The sequence below is a fragment of the Leuresthes tenuis genome, unplaced genomic scaffold (assembly GCF_036924035.1).
Source record: "Leuresthes tenuis unplaced genomic scaffold, fLeuTen1.0.hap1 SCAF_10, whole genome shotgun sequence".
In the NCBI taxonomy this organism is placed as follows: domain Eukaryota; kingdom Metazoa; phylum Chordata; class Actinopteri; order Atheriniformes; family Atherinopsidae; genus Leuresthes; species Leuresthes tenuis.
Genome location: NW_027325364.1, coordinates 7810182 through 7827475, shown reverse-complemented (window position 1 = coordinate 7827475; position 17294 = coordinate 7810182). Strand labels below are relative to the sequence as shown.

The window sequence follows — 17294 nt, the reverse complement described above, 5'->3', positions numbered from 1 at the left end:
CAGCCTTGTTTATGTGTTCTTCTCCAGTCACTCGGTAGAAACAACATCAACACGCTTGCCAGCTTGCCGTAGTTTATCTGCACAGTTTGCTCAGTTCACACGTGCTCAGTTGGCCTTTACACAGACTTTGCACCAAGAAACCCACAGGGTAAAGTAAGCACAATTTCTGGTTGGGCTGATTCAGATACTTGGGTTTTGACACAGCTCCTCTGGGCAATGTCTAAAATAAGTCCAGGGCTGCAGTGCATATCTGAAAACATTCACTGAGCTCTTTATTGGGAACAGAAGTGCATAACAAAAAACAAACAGCTCTTTTTTTACATTTGCTTTTTCAAAGATTGTACAGAGGAGCTTGATAAAAATGTTTTTGCCCTAAGGCCCTTTAAGAGATTATTCCAGCCATGCTACTCAAGTGTGTTTCAATGACTTTACAAGTTCACCGACCTATCTGTCACTTTAATATCAAACTATTCCCATGGGAGTTTTCCGCCGGTAGTACTGAACAGCCTTAACTTCAGAGAATATTGGCAGTATGCCCGGATGACTCCACAATGAGAATCCCGCTCCAGTTCCCAGAATAGAAATCCCATTTCAGAGCAGGACTTCAACGAAACCCTCTCTGTTGTCCGCACAGCACAGAAACTGACTGTGTGAAGTTGATCAGCTGCAAACTATGGGCGCAAAGTGTCACATGAGTTGTTGGTTTGCACATACAAGCCCTCACGCTGCTGAGAGTCGGTACCCGCCTCCGTCGGAACCCTCCTCCGTGTGATTTCAGCTCGACCTCACCTGTTGACGGCGACACGCAGCAAGAGCTGATCTGTCATTTCTCCCCAAGAAGGATTCAATCGAGCCAGGGCAGAGAAAGTCACTTCTCGGCTTCACACCAAACAGCTGAGGTGGAGGTGCTGTGGCTGTGAGTGCGAAAGTGAAACAGCTTTAAAAGTTCGCTGAAGTGGCCCGTGGTTTTTGTCCGGCTTCGCCTGTTTATTATGAACACAAGGAGCCACATCTCTCGTCGTTTGAGCTGGAACACGTTTTCCAGGTAAGAGGTGGTTTGTTTGCTTTTAAACATGTATTATGTATTTTTGTCACAGGCTCAGCAGACCTTTACACATCACACTTTAACAGTTAGAAAACACGAAGCAGACCGGACATACTATGATCAGACTATGACAATAATCTGTTGTTACTCACCTGAAAAATAAGGAAGCACCCTGTTGCTGATAGAATCTGCTCTTTTGTCTTTGATATTGTGACAAAACGGTAACTGACATACAGCTTCCTGATGTTTGATGATTTTATAGAGCAAGGCTACCTTATTGTAAAACTGATCTGATGATAAATTAGACACGAGCCTTTAATTTGTGCTTCTTAATGTTTCACCCCCCTTTGTCCCGAGGACAGACCTGCATAGCTAAGATTATGTCTTATCTCTTATAACACTCACAGAAAACTTCTCTGGGACAGATTTCTGTTAGTCAAACCTTGTCCCATGACAATAACCTAAGTGTTCATAAATGCCCCTCTTTGTTTACAGAGACCTTCATATCAGGTCTTTTATCCCTCCATCAGCACTCGGTGGGTAAACAGAGTGGGTGGGAGAGCAGGCTGAGGTGGGGTTGATAGAAATTGGGGGATTTGCTGTCTGGGGACTTCTGCCTTTAGCTTTTCCATTTCTCACAGACAGACATACACACCTTGTGTGGACCGCCATTGGACAAATCTGTGTCTGAGCCCTGTGTTCTAGACCGTCATTAATGGATCACTCCTTATTGCATCACAGTTCCCAGAGATATACTCAGGCCAAAGGAATCTCTATTACAGCTGACAACCAGAGGCAGGCTGGGAATTGATAAGATCCCAGAGAGATCATAGCTTCATTTCTGCTTTCGGTATTCCCGTCCATACTTTATAGATAATGTGTAATTCTTGTTTAAGCCCACAGGTAGATGCATGTGCAGCCCAAAGATAGAGAATATTAACATCTCTAACACTTCTCTGTTACATTTAAAGCATTCATGTAGAGTTCCCACTATGCACTTACAGGAAAGCACTGGCTTCGTGTTATTTGTAATGTATTTATAACTGGTCTTTGTTGTAACTGTCCCAGTAAACCATGTGACAGTGATCACGTACACACAAAACCAGGAATCCAGCGAGCAATAATTTGACTTCTAAACCTGTTGTTTTCAGGTTTAAATTAAACTGAGTTTCTAAGAAAGTAGGGCAAAACTATTTCATCATCTGCAATCTATTTTTCTGAATGCCTCCTTAGTCTTAACAACTGGCCAATTAGATAAATCGATGAGAATAAAAAAATAACAGGAGATGAACAGCAAATCTTCAATTTGGACAACAAGGGCCAATCCCTTTCACTCGTTGCCCAACCACAGCTCCATCCCTCCGTTTTCATGCCGTGGGCTAGGGTTCTCCCATTCTGGGAATAAGGGGATAGGCAAGAGTTTCAGAGCTTTAAAACCTTTCAAACCTTTTGTTATGAGGCCTTTCCACACAGCTCATCACATGATTAGCATTCGGTTCAATAAAATTAAATCAAACATAAATAGAAGTCACTAACATTATTGCACGCTATTACTTACTAGCATGTGGTTAATGATAGCAAAAACTGTTGCATGCCATGCTCTTCTACCATTATTGCCAGGTATTGAAGCAATTTTCTTGCATTTCTCCAATATGCTGCAGAAAACTGCCAAAGAATCTTTATAGTCCACACAGCCTGTAGGATATAGTGTAATGCCATCAATTTCCTGTTTCAGTAGTTCAGTGTTGCCTGCCAGGTGGAAATAGTAGTTACTGGATGTAACTCCGCTTCTGTGACGACATGCGAAGGACACATTATAACTGGAAATGGGAAAAGACTCATTGTCGTTTATTAGTGGGTGCTCTCACATTGGAGAAAAAAAAACACATGTACACATTAATTATGGTGTAAATACGGTATATAAAAGACAACAATACTGCATGATTATGTTGTCTTCTGACAAAAGGAATCAGCAACAACTGATGCATACATCTTGAAGAGGTGTCCCATTTTGTACAGTAATTGTTTTAAGTGGCAAGGGGATGCTCAAGGTTAAGGAGTAGGGGTAACACTAAGAAATGGAATTGGGGCCCAGATGTGGGTTGTTTTTCCTATTGATTGCTCTTGATAAGTCTTAAGCTGAGAACTGTATCTGTTCTACCTTTGTGGAAGTTATTTTCAGAGTTTATTTGTGTACTCTTTTCTTGAACTGGTTTCTCATATGTCCCAGGATGCCTTTCAGTATCACTGAGAGAATGCACCTGAAATTGTTGCAGGGAGTTATAAGTATAGCTTTAAGTTTAAGTTGAGGAGTATTGTTGACAGGTGAAGGTGATGATTTGCACCCTTCAGTATGACATGTATTTAGGCTGCATTGCAGTCTGTTCAGTTGGAGCTACATATAGAGCAAAAACCTCAACTTACTTTTAGTGATGTTCAATAAATGTTGTTCAGAAAACTGAAAAATCTGGGCTCAGACATTTTCTTTTTTTTTATTAGAGAAGTTATAATTGTGAAAATTAGAGTTCTTGAGATTTTATTGAAGTAAAATGTTTTTAAAGGACTCGTGCTTGGACAGCCTTTAACATTAGGGAACATCATCATTAGTTTTTAAAAGGAAAAATTGTTATAACCCTTAAAACCTGGCCCCAGTATTGGCACAGGATTAGAATGTTTCAAACAGCGGTTGCATGCTTATTTCTGCTTTTGCAACTCTGGCTTTCTCCTTAACTTTAAGTCAGCCTCTGAAGAAGTGTCTGATATTTGATTCAGTGAGATATTTGCCAGAGTCCGACATTTTCAAGGGATGACTGAAACTGCTGAAAGATTTCATACTCGGAAAGCTTCCATTGAAGTGATGACTAAAGATTTGAAACTAGATAATTTTCCACTGAAATGGAGAGAATTACACCTTGAGTAAACCCTTTTTATTCCATTTTACAGTGCTTCAGTGTGTTTGCTTTCCGTTTATTACTCATTTTCAGTAAGTTTCTTACCTCATTCAGACTGCTGTGAATACTTTTTTTTAGTAGCATCAGTTGTTCTGTCTTATGTATCACCACTCAGGTGTTGGGCAGGATTTGTCACGTTTTTACACAGTCTCACAGTAGCAGCTTGATGATAGTCAGGTCTTCCTCTTGTCACCTGCCTTTCCTGCTCACAATCTTGTACTGTGATGACAGTTTCCTGGTACTGGGCACCGAGCCAGCAGGAGACACTTGCAGCAGGTCCAGAGGTCACTGCAGGGTAGTCCACCATGTTTATTATGTCAGATGACTGTGCACTTTGTCTGAATGTTCATAGACGGTTTAATTTAAATCTGCTGTAAGGAGGCAGAACTACTGTAAGTAAACATTAATGATTGTTCATTGGACATGTATTAGGGGGAACCCTCTTTGTCTTTTTTTCTTTTGAGGGTAGGAGTAGAGCAGATCCAGAGCAAGGAAAATGGTATTTTATGGACTTTGTCTCCATTTTGACAGTTGAAAGCAGAAATATTTCTTCTTCTTTCAGCAAACAGTGTATGCATCAGATAGAGCTGTGATGATGCCGGGTCTGTTATTGAACAGAAATGTTTGAAAGTCAGCAGATTTGGTCTGTTTGATTGAAGTCACATCCTTTAATTGTGGCTCTTAAATATGTGAATAGTACTATTATAGTTATGTGTAATAGCTTGTCTTGGTTTTATGCCTTTTGCACATGAGAGGCAGCCAGTTAGAATAACTAAAGAGGTATTTTGTCATACGGGTCGTTGATGCCCCTGTGGTGTGTGTTATTCCACTCTGCATTAAAGTTCAATGCACCGCACATTCCTGGCAGTTAATATAAAGTCCTCTCACTTTCACATTTTGGACCATGTTTTGGTGCTTTTAATACCAACTTAAACTTATAAAAAAGGATGTTGCATTGGTTTAAATGTTTTTTATCTTCATTTGTGGCAAATAGACAACATCTTGTAATTTCATTCTACAATCTTCTGATGTGTACTGATAAATTGAACGTGTGTCCTGTTATGAAAATCTAGACTGATTTCATAACTGACAAATCATCTGAAAGTAATCTAATATAACAGTCATGGTCAACCGTTTCAAACAGGTCTTAGTTGAAAAACCAGGTGTCCTCTTGTTGAGGCGATATGCAAATTCTGCTTCAAACCAGAGCTAACCCATCCAGTCATATGAAAAAAATAGTATACCTTCTTTCAGTTTGTAGGTTTGAAGAATCAGGAAGAAGTTGGAAAAAAATACAAATCTGGTTCTCACCAGGCTGTAAAATTAGGAAAATACAGCCTCAGATAAACAACATACAGCAAATATTACACAGTGTTAACATTTGTTTGTCAAAAACTGAGCCAAAATGTTTGAGCACTGTGCAACAAAACTACCGTAATTACACCGCAAATACCCCATATCAATTCAAACAAGGTGGTGGAGGGCTTATTTGGGTTGTTTTGCAACCACAGGACCTGGGCACCTTACAGTCATTGAATGAATATATATATATATATATATATATATATATATGCTATTCTAGTGTTAGTTATGAGTCTATCTGTCCAATAGCTAAGGCCTGGCCAAAAATGGGTCATGCAACAGGTCAATGACCACAAGCACTGTAGCAAATTAACAGCAAAATGGTTGAATGAGAAAGGAATCAAGGTGTTGCAATCCAGTCCAGTCGAAGCTCAGACATCAATCTGATTGAAATGCTGTTGTGTGTGTGTGTGCGTGTCCGTGCGCGCATATTTTTTAGAACTGAAAGGGTGGACTTTCTTTTTCATTTGATCACACATCCTGTCTGCTGTGTGCATTTGAAGTTTACAGTAATCCAGAGATAAGTTCCCAGCAGTTCTCAGCCAACTCTCTCTGTTTCAAGTTTTCCTTTTTCAGTCAGTTATTTGAAGGGATCATACACACTTTTATGCTGTAGTTTTAATGCTTTGTTAGAAACTGCTGTCTTTGTGATATTTATTCAAACTGTATCATAACAGTAATTAGTTGTTAAGAAACTGGTTGTACCGGTATCGTTTGGGCTTGACTTACTTTATTTTTCTTGACCTGTAAGCCTCTGTGGATTAATGCGTCATTGTACACTGCCACCCCTCTTTACAGGGCAGTTATGCTCACATGTTCTACTTGTGACATGTTTTCCTATAGCTCTCTCACACTGAATGCTTGGTGACAGGCTGTAATCAGCATTCACACCCACACAGGACATGCCATCGTTTGAGCTCTTTTGTCCTGAACATAGGTGGTGGAATATAGCTGTTGTCAGTGTTGAGTTTATGGTTTTGGGTACACAATGCTTTGCCACTCATCAATGAGGGGTCCAGACAGGGGCAAGGTCATTTCAGAGTGTTGTTGTGAGGTTTTGCTGCAATCTGGGAACTACAGTGTAGAACATTATGCAGTTTACAAGCCACAGAAACATATTAATTAAAGATTGAATATGATTTGTCAAGTTTAACATCACTTGGTCAGAGATATGCTGATAATATACTAAGATGCTGTAAAAACTGTAGCACAGTTGTATGCAGAGTGTGCACACACAAGGAGTTTCATTGATTCAGTGTTGACGTTCAAAAGTTGTTTTTGGGGGGGGTGTAATGATGACATTGACTTCATGACTTGGCTTTAGAGCTTTTGTGACTTGAGTGCGGAGTTAGAAAGAAGTAATCTTGCCGAAACCATGTTACCTGCTGCTTTATCTTTAGTGAAGACTTGTGGCTAAAAGCCATATTAGCTTCTAATAACAAACATGGATGACCTTGGCAGGGGAGTTGACTTGTGTGTAATGTAGGCCTTGGATTCAGGTCATTGGTGTGGGTCATTTGGTGGGGTTTTTTTCCAGGTTGCTTGATAAAATCATAATCGCAAAGATTTTAAACAGTCTGGAGATCCTGATTATTTTACGTGATAACTCATTGATTTGGAGAATTAGTAGCATTTGACGATCTTTAACCCTTTCTGAAACCTTTCTGAAAGTAAAAACAAAACCTGACAAAATTGCTAATGTCCACTAAAACCCTTGTTTCTTAACCTGGAAAAACTATAATCATGAAAATGATGACAAGCCCTGACAGGGAGAAGCATGCAGACACTACAGTTATATTCAGATTTATTGATAATGGGTTAAAAGAGGCTCACATTTGTTGTTCCTCATCAGGCACATTTAATTTCAAGTGGCACACAACACAGCAGCTAATGAAATGTTCCAGATGAAATTCAATTTGTCAGACTGAGTCACCTCTCTCATGCAGCAGGAATATTGACTGACTTGTGTGTATGGATTAGTTGAGATCAAACACAGTCAATAGAAATGGAGATGTCTGAAAGTTCAGTGGAGCCTCACACTGAAAGAATGAGTGATAAGACTTTGCTGATGTAAGCACATGGTGAGATTATCTGACATGAGAAGCATTCCTCTCCTCCCTGCTTGTTGTTTTGTTGACTCTACCAAACTCCCTCACACTGCTCTGACTGTGAACTTCTGTTTGTGAATCCGTTCTTGCTGTTTTTTAAATTGGCACAGATACGGTGTGTTTTAATTCAGTTTGAGAGCTGAGGGTTATGCGTTGAGTTCCTTTAGAGTTGTTCTTACATAATTCACACACAGAGAAATGTGCGCTGGATGCAGAACTACATCTCCGTTCACTTTCTTTCTCCTATTTTATTCTCCAGAGGCGCTCCCCTCCCTGCAATCAAGTCCAATTATTTTCGGCACAAAACTATGTTTTGTTCTTTGATCTGGCTCCAAGGCTGAACTTTACCCTATTTTTTTGCATCTGCTGATTTTTTTATTTTTTTTTTTAGTTCATAATTATTTTACTGTCTTACTCTTTCTTGTGTCATCAGTGCATCATATCAGCATTTGTTTTGCCTGTTGTTTGCTGCATTTGAAGAAACTACTGGTTTAACATGAAGGCATGGACTTCTCCTGAATTCCTCTTGTTCGACTCGGGTGTTGAAAAGGTATCTGACTGGACTTTAGTTGGAGGTCAAACATTCGTACTGATGTTTGAATAATGATGTTGACTCCACATGAAGCTCTCTTTGCCTTGTTTTCAACAGAAGTCAACAGCTTTAAATGAACACTGGAAGGTCAGAGAAAAAAGTGGAAAATACCGGTGATAGGCCAAATTTCAGTCCAGATGTTGAGACAAGATTATCATCAAGAAATCATAAAGTTTCTCTTGAATAATCCTGACAGTGAAACTGGTTTCATGGGGCTTTCAGAGATGTTTTCAATAATGATTCAGAGGGTACTTGAAATAGTACAATACACCACCACATGTTGTAACACAGCGTAGAAATCCAAGACCCAACCTGTGTGATGATAATCTGTGTGAACTTTCAAAACATTGCATTTTCTGTTTCATTCTGTAGCCATCTGGTTTTTTTGTCCAAACTTTGTTTTTTTTCACAGAACAGTCAGGATCTCAGTTCTTACAAAGGACAGTGCTTCCAGAACAGGTTAAAGATCCAGTTCTTATTTAACCATATCGATCTGTTTTTTTAACATGATTGACATACACTTGCAATCAAAAAATGTAAAAATAATATATATATATATATATTATATAATATATAATAATAATTTTTTTGGCAGAACAACTTCACCTTATGAATCCTATTTTTAGTTGCTAGCATAGTTTCTAAGCTGGTAGGGGAGGACGACATGAAGTGTATTCTCTTTCACGTATAGATACCTATATTTAGGTATTCAGGTCCTGCAAGTACTGATATAAAATTTAGAATTATTTTTGCATTGAAGGTATTAATAACAGGCAAAAAACTAAGCTTTGTCTTTAACTTTGTGATGGTTTTGTTCACCTGACAGGCTGTTATATTGCATTCGATGTGCCTTGAAAGTGGGAAATAAATATTGCGTCATCTTCAATATACAAAGGGGGGAAGATTACACGACAGCTTAGAGCCTTGTTGCTTTGCTATTAACAACAAATGCACATCAGCGGTTATATAGTACTTTTTGGGTTTAGTTATGGTCACGGTTATTTTTATTCATAGTTAAACTAATAGAAATTAACTCTTTTTTTCTGATACTGTATTACTTAAAAAGTGATCAGCATACACCTTATAGAAAAGATTAACGGAAAATACATGTCTACAAATATTGCCTTAGTTTTATTAGATAACCTGGGTTATGATCTATATAGTTTTCTGTATCACCTTTCTGTCATTTCAGTAGCTGAAAGTATTTTCTGAGCTTTTGATGTCACTGAGCCATCATCCATCCATTTTTCTCCACTTATTTGAAGTCAGATTGTGGAGGCAACAGGTCCAAAAAGGAAGCACAGGCATCCACGTCCCTTGCGACACTCCAGCTCTTTTGGGGAATCCCCAGGCAATTCCAAACCAAAAGGGGTATATAATCCCTTCAGCAATTTCTGGGTCTGCCCCAGGTTCTCCTCACATTTTTTTTCTTTTGAAATCAGAACAATAAATCCCACACACACTACATTATCACTTACAGTACAGTCTGTATGCACTTGTTGCTCCAGAATATAAATAGAAGGTACAAAAAAAATCCTTCATAAGAAGAAGATAAATAAAAAGAAGTGACGACTGTGTGCATATTTAGATATGATCTACACATTATAAGGTTGTTCATTTGGATTGGATATCTGTGCTGTTTCTATTAACCAATATTTCTGTGAAACTGTTATTTTTTTTCTGGCTTCCATGTAATGGGACCCTTTGTATCAGTATTGAACACTTAATATTCTAACTGGAACCATCCAAAATTGCATACCTTGTGGTCCATTCTTGCACTTTTACCCTTTTGTCCTCAATTAGGTGATAACTGTGTTAGAGACGGGGCTAAAGTACAATTTCAGTACATAAATACATAGAAAAACATTTGTCACAGGTCATAATCTAGAGCTCATTTGTTCAGATTTTACTTCTTATCATAATGATAGACGTGTATGCTCTGGAAACATCATTGTTTTCTTCATCCGTGTGCAGGTCAGAAAAGCTGTACTTTACGCGATTATTACATAGAACAAGACTTTTCACTTCTTGATATGCTCTGCTCCCTCTGTCTGTTCATGCTTTCTCATCCCCTGTCTCCCTGAATGCCAGTGTGCTGGTTGATGTTTGGAAGCCGTTGCTCATATCTCAGCTGTATATTTATCTCTGTTCTTCCACTCAACCTTCAATCCCTGCGGCCTAATAAGGTATGGATATAGAGAAGTAGAGCACAGAGGGCTGGGGAAAATGGTGGGAAAATGTTTCAACAAGAAAAAGTATTTTCCCACAAATTAGTTCTGGTTTGTGTACATCTAAATTTCTACTGGTGTGCCTCTTTTTGTGTGTAGAGAAACCACATAGATGACAGCGAAAGGGCAACATGGAATAAAGACTTCAGGATAATACGCCTGTAGGTGGACGTATTCCCAATTGTTGGGGAACACTTTGATATAGAACTTAGTAAACACTACACATAATGATATTTGCCTTGGTAAATCCACATGAATGTGAGAAACAAAAAGTACAATATAGCAGTACTTCAAAGCATATTCTGACCTGCCATCTTTTGTATATTGTCTTTCTTCTGTTGAACATGAAAGCCTCCAAAACACTGCTGTATCCCATGCCTTTGTCCTCACACTGAGACCCTGAAACACAACCACAAACCACCACCCACATCCTGAATTGTCTCGCGTCTTTTGCTGTTGCTTCCTCTTCAAAGCGAGGTGTTTTCTCCGTCACAAACTTCTGGAAACCTGAGGGGATTTCTGTGCTTTAAAGTGCTTATGTTGTATCTCTCACATGTTGTATCCCTCAGTGAAATGTCACCTGATCTCCCATACGCTTTCAGCCATGCAGCAGATTAAATTACCACAATATTCACTAAAGTCAGCCAGAACCCCCACCCCACCCCACCCCCCAATGCTCCTATTAACTGCCTCCTCTGGTTTAGCCTTTAGAAATGCCCCAGCATAACATGGAAAACTCCAGGAGCCAGTGGCAGCAGGATCTGCGGCAGCCTTGGATCACCAGAGTGGCTGAAGGTCAGAGTCCCACCTCCTCAGGGGCAGAGTCAGACACAGAGAGCAGCAGCACGGAGAGCGAGAAGGTAAAAGAGTGAGACGAAGCCGCTGATGATGGTGATGTCAAAGTTTTTTTTCATGCCAAACAATACTCACTATCGCTTTCATTTCATGAATTCAAGAATTTATTTTCTTGAATGTTGAAACAGTTAATCATCCGTCCTGCACTAAACAAGTTTATTGCTTCTCCTCTTGCAAGTGACAATTTTGTCTGCTTTTTTTCAATATCTGTTAGTCTTGCATCAAAAAGTTGGAGGTGGGCTCACTGAGGGTCCTGTCATCACCCTCAATGCTCCAAAAACGCATAGCAGAGATCAACCAACAAAAAGAGGAACTGAAGATTGAGGTAAGAGCCCTCGGGGGTTGTTGTCCAGTTGGACAAAATGCATATTATTGTCATATAACATTGGGCAATTGATTTAGGATGGTTTTGCTCAAAACGTAGCATTTTGAGACAATAAACTGTAAATTAAACTAGTTTTTTTTTTTCAAGAACAAAATACTAAACATTTGCAGGTTCAGCAAACTACGTCCAAGACAAAGTGTTTAAAGAAACATTTGAATAATTAGACAGTGTTTCTGCTGAAGCCTGTCTGTTTAAAACACCGTGCAGCTTCCTAACACCAGCACAGTCATAGTGAAAGAATGCATCCCTCTGACTTGCTAAGGGTCTGGTTGATATGATTCAGCTTGGTCACATCTTCTGTCCCTTCAGCTGCAGTTGGAGATCGCGTTGCTGCAAGGAGAGCTACAGACAGAGAAAAACCAGCTGCACAGACACACACAGAAGCTGCAGGCTCTGCAGCAAGAGGCCAGACACAGAGAACAGCACAAGCACGCAGACAGACTCAAGGTAAACCTTATTTTTTGCTTTATATTTTTCAGTTTACTAGCAATTTCTTTTGTCATGTCTTCATAATTTCTACCTGCATTTCTTGTTGGAGACCAAACAAACTAATTTGTGTTGACATAACATTTAAAAGGTTTAGTCTAGGGATAAAAAAAAAAAAAAATCATTCCAGAAAATTTTACTTGTAGGTTTCTGTTGAAACGTGTTGGCTCAGCAGTGATCCAATAACATCAACACAAGATCATGGCAATGATAAGTCAGCTCCCATGTAATAATTGTTTGATGTTATACATTTCGGTATGCAGCTGCTTGGAACATAAGTTTGTGGAACTTGTGAAATAGACCTTTGAGTGTGTTGCCAGATTCCTTGTAAATGCTTCTTGTTTTTCTAGAGTGAGGTGATGACTCGTTTCACTTATTCTTATTTGTCTTATTGTGTCTGTAACTGCAGGAGCGAGAGAGTCTGGAGGAGGAGAGGAGCAGGGTGGAGGAGCTGAAGAGGAGGTGTAAGGATAAAGAGAAACTGATTCCCAGTCAGCCAGAAAGTCAGAGAGAACAGCTAACTCTGCAGCTGCGGCAGGTGGGAAGATTTAACATTTTCAGTTTGAATGGGAACAAAACTTCTGACATTGATGAAAGTTTTTAAAATTATTCATGTGGGTTATTTAGATTGGTCAGTTCCTCTTTGTGTTTGTCAAAGCATCCACAAAACTAGCAGAAGTAAGTATATTATCATTAGGTCTTGAACAACTGACTCTCCTCTAGTGAAAACACAAACTTAAAAGAATGTTCACTTCTGCTATGAATTTTGTAGATTGTCCAGAGGGCAGTTCTTTATCAAATTTGCTCTGGATTTCTTGCTTAGGTTATCCTGCCACTTCTGTAGTCACAACTTCTGAAAATGACTGACTGAGACAATGTGTTAATTTACAGTGAGTGAGTTTGCATGCTAATAACAGCTGGCGCTTCCTTTTCTTTTCTCCTGACCTATATGATGCTTCCCTCTCACACGTTTGTATGGTGGATACACCCAGATATGTCATATTTATCTAAAAACAGAAAGTAGCATAATTACGGAGAAGTAGGAAACCTCATCCCATCCCATACTGCGCTTCACCTGTGTAGCACTCCAGAGTATTTTCAATTTTGTCAGTGTATCTCCCGCAGAGAATATCCTGCTGTGAAGTGCATGTGTGAACAGCAGCTGCAGTCAGAGTCCTACCAGTTTGGGTTATCAAAATAGTGAGGTCAACAAGCTGATCCATGATCGGCTGAAGCTGGCTACACTTAACAGGATTGTTTAGTACTTTAGATCCACTTAAGAATTTCATTAGTGTAACTGGATTGAGTCACTTGAGATTATGGCATTCCCCTGTGGTCATTTGACTAGGTTATATGTAGATAATTGAAAGCATGATGAAGTCGAGCAACATTTTATGGAAATCATAGATAAGCAAGAGAAATAAAATGGGATTAAAAAAAAAAACAAGTAGATACTAGAATCTACTTTTTTCTGTTGTTGCAGCCTTTATTTGGATGATCTTAGCATGCAAAATATCTTATAATTTATTGATCATCATTCAGAGCAAGAGCCCTCACACAAAGGACCTGGGAAGGTGTTAAAGCTACAACGGTATACTTCAAATGGTCGTGTAGACAATTTTCAGTGGTGTAGTTCCTTAGAAAAAAACTAATTGCAAATGGGCGGAATAACAGTAATTGGGAGAGAACCAGTTGGACCAGACTTCATCACTACTAAGACCTGCTTATCCACTAAAACATTCAGTGCTAACGTTCAGAGAGGAGAGAGGGAGGGAGCTCCACTGATCTACTGAGAGTCTCTTTTTTTGTTGTTTGCAGTACATTAATTGTGTGTTGGCATAGCCATGGTTGGCTTGATTTCTTATTATGAAGGCTGTGAAGTCAATCATCTCATCTTGTTTTGACTGAATAAATAAAGAGGTAAAAAAGCAGAATCATGCCAAATTTAATCCAGATAAAACATCAATCCACACAATGAGAACAGGTCCCGGAGCATTTTTTCATTCAAGATATGTGGGCAGCTCTCCAAATGAAACATAAAACTGCAAATGATACTCAGTTTGCTGTTTTGACACATAACAGCTGTCGAACTCAAAGGGTGTGTTGAAGTCAGTGCTGGCTCCTGTTTTTTTTTTAAACAATGTGTAATTGTTCAATACCTGCTCAACCTGATGTGTCAATGGTTTGAGTTTTACTCACCCGAAACATTTCTGTTTTCTGTTCTTTCTGTGAATGTGACCCAACAAGATGAGACCAAACCATTTCAAAAGTAGTTGTTAATGACAGGTTTGGTGCAGTCATGCAGCAGGTTGTTACCTACTGTTGTAACATGTCCGATTTGTTTAAAAAGCTTTTAGAATAGGGTTTGGCACAAGTTGCTTTGAAAGAAGCCAAATGTGTGCATGCAAATAGAGGACTGAAGTGTATGCTCTTCAATAGTAAGAGTACAATGATTGTATTTTAATTATAATTATATATTACAATGAGACAGTCTTAATTTGTACTTTCACTTGTACTTTAAAATACTAAAGAGGTCCTAATTATTTTATTTAAGAAATTTTATAGTGAATGATAGAAAGAATCTAAGGTTTAATTTTACATCAATCAGCTAAAACATATTGACGTCTTGATATTGATTAGGTTCCGCTTTCATGGTCAAACAGCCCTAACCTGTCAAAGCATGGCCCACTAGACTTCTGAAGGTGTGCTTTGGTATCTAGCTCAAAGCAGTTAATACCTTGAAGTCTTGTAAGTTGCAAAGTGCAGCCTCCATGGGTCTGAGTTGTTTGTCTCACTGATGCTTAATTGGATTGAGATCTGGAGAATTTGGAGGCCGAGCCAACATCATCCTGAACTCGTTGTGTTCCTCAAACCTCTCTTAAACCATTTGTTTTTCTACAGTGTGGTTAGGCATATTCTACTGATGAAAGAGGCCACTGCCATGTGGGAAATCCGTTTCTATGAAGGGTTGTTGATATGCTTAAATGATGCCTTGTTTTTGAGCTGCTGTTCACCTTTGGTACTTCAGACACACCAGACATGGGTGGCTGAGAGTCATATCAGCGTGTGCTTACACATAGCACAATAGCATTTTATAATCGGAACGATTGACAACATGCTTGTAAGAGTGACTGACTCGTCCATACACAAATGCACCATTTTGGCTCTGTAACCACCTTTTCTGCATGTCAGCTTTCCACCACACACCCACCTTTGTACCTTTTTTCATTGTTGTTGTTTTTATTGCAGGAGAAGGAGGTGATGGAAGCTGCAGTTCGTGCTTTCGAGGACTGGGAATTTCGCGTTTTGGAGCGAGAGAGTGGCATTGATGAGGAGGATGAGAATGAGAGCACAGCGGAAAAAAAGGAGAGAGAGAGTGAGAGAGAGATGGAGGAGGAGATCTCATGTCAGCAGCATGTGGTCAAAACAGCACAGGTAAACAATGTGCCTCAGAAAGAATTCTTCAGAGAATTTCACAGCTGCTCCCTGACGCGTTGCAGGGTTTTCTGTTTATCAGAATGTCATGTGCTCCGTATCTGTGTTTACCCTCGTATAAATTCTCTCTCAGTGTAGGCTGGTGATGTTAGACTTGTGCATAGTGCATATGGACAAAACAACATCAATAGCTATCTCAACACTGCAGTCCAATATAGCAACAAAATCTATATAAACATTTCCACCTTTTCAATTGCATACATACCGTATTAAGTGAAATTATTGAAAGAATTACTATCTATTTGAATGTGAAGATGTAGCTTTGTGCTTCTCTAGATTAAATGTTTTGCTTCAGCATTAATTCTTTGAAAGTTAAAATAAGGAGAGGTAAGACCAGAAAGTGAACTTTAAAGTCACAAAATTGTGCCTCACTTACGATATTTACAGAGTTGCTGGCATTGATCATAACAAGTAATAAATCTCATTTAGACTGTATTTTTGCATTATAGCCAAGTAAAACGTGTTCTTTTTTACTTACTGCCTACAACATATTAAACCCCAGATGAGATGTCTTATTTGAATGCAATTTGGATAGATTTCATCTCATCATTGCAGTACAGTTGATGGTTGTCATTGCTGGTTAAGACTTTCCCCCTGTCCCTCATATGGTGACAGAAGCATGAACTCTTTACCTCAGAGTGTGACCCTGATTCTGTCATGAGTCTATACAAAGAGCTTGATTACATCAGAGGCTACCATGAGTGAAAAGTCTGACCAAGATAGAAGGAAAACATAGTAGGAGAGATTATGGTGAGAAAGATGGGAAGCGAAAACATGTGAGGAGATTTGGAAAGTTTTTTTAAAGGCTTCAGAACTGTGACTAAAAAAATTAATTATGTTATATTTGGAGTATAATAGTCAAACTGCACTTCAGAAATGCTACAATGAAAAAAAAAAATTATTGTGATGATACAGCTCAAAGCCTGATCTTGAGAGCAAAATCAGGATTCCCATTGGCATTTCAAGAGGACTGGAACATGTTAACACTTTTATTTCCCACCCTAGGTCTACTGTGTAAAGCTCAGCCTTTAATGCGTATTGTGTTTGATTTACTGACTCTGATATGAGTTATTAAGAAAAGGAAATCACCAGGTGATGGTTTAAATTCAAATTTTTACAATACAAACTTTGTGCAACATTTTCTGTGTTGTTAAATAAGGTGTCAAGAGGGTGACTGACTTTTTGGCTAGATCACCATGGTAGTTTAGGCTGAACTCATAACCCGCTCTATAGTTCGAGGTTTGGATTCTGTGATTCTTCTCTTGGTGATGTCCCGGACAGCAAAGCCGGACATCAACATTGAATCAATAGTTTATAATATTGCAAATACTGCAAATAATAGACATTTTTAAAGAAATTCAGAGCACTTGACTGATGCTGAATAACAGAAAATCATCAGGCTTTTTTATTTATTCTGTTAAATAGTTTGGCATTATGTGCTCGGTGTTTGATAATCATGATTTTCAGCTAAGGAAATACATTATACATGAAATATTTTAAGCTGTACGTCATGCCACTAAAGCAGCTTTGCAATTCTAGTCTAATCTGTAGTTTGTGAGGTACATTACCATGGAAACCATGCCTACAGTAGATGATGATTTCTTCCTGATTTTTAACAAGATGGTTTTTCACTGTTTATAATGAGCCTAACGCAGATTTGAAAACATTTTTGTGTATATATCAAATGATATTTAATCTATAAAATACATTTAATTGAGATAATTTCCCCAGTTTATGACATACTGTCAGAGTTAAATGCATTTCTTGAGTATCAAGTTAAAATGTTG

The 17294-nt window shown here is 38.8% G+C and overlaps 1 protein-coding gene across 3 annotated transcripts in view; it reads left to right on the top strand.

Moving 5' to 3' along the window:
* The first annotated feature begins 953 nt into the window (after positions 1 to 953).
* phldb3 (pleckstrin homology-like domain, family B, member 3) overlaps positions 954 to 17294 on the top strand; it is a 28637-nt gene continuing 12296 nt past the window's right edge. For all 3 annotated transcript variants that reach the window (XM_072393795.1, XM_072393793.1, XM_072393794.1), the window contains exons 1-6: positions 954 to 1045; positions 10991 to 11146; positions 11356 to 11466; positions 11836 to 11973; positions 12422 to 12550; positions 15262 to 15447. In XM_072393795.1, the coding sequence (XP_072249896.1) occupies positions 11000 to 11146; positions 11356 to 11466; positions 11836 to 11973; positions 12422 to 12550; positions 15262 to 15447 (711 nt within the window). In that variant the 5' untranslated portion in view covers positions 954 to 1045; positions 10991 to 10999. The remainder of the gene's footprint in view (positions 1046 to 10990; positions 11147 to 11355; positions 11467 to 11835; positions 11974 to 12421; positions 12551 to 15261; positions 15448 to 17294) is intronic.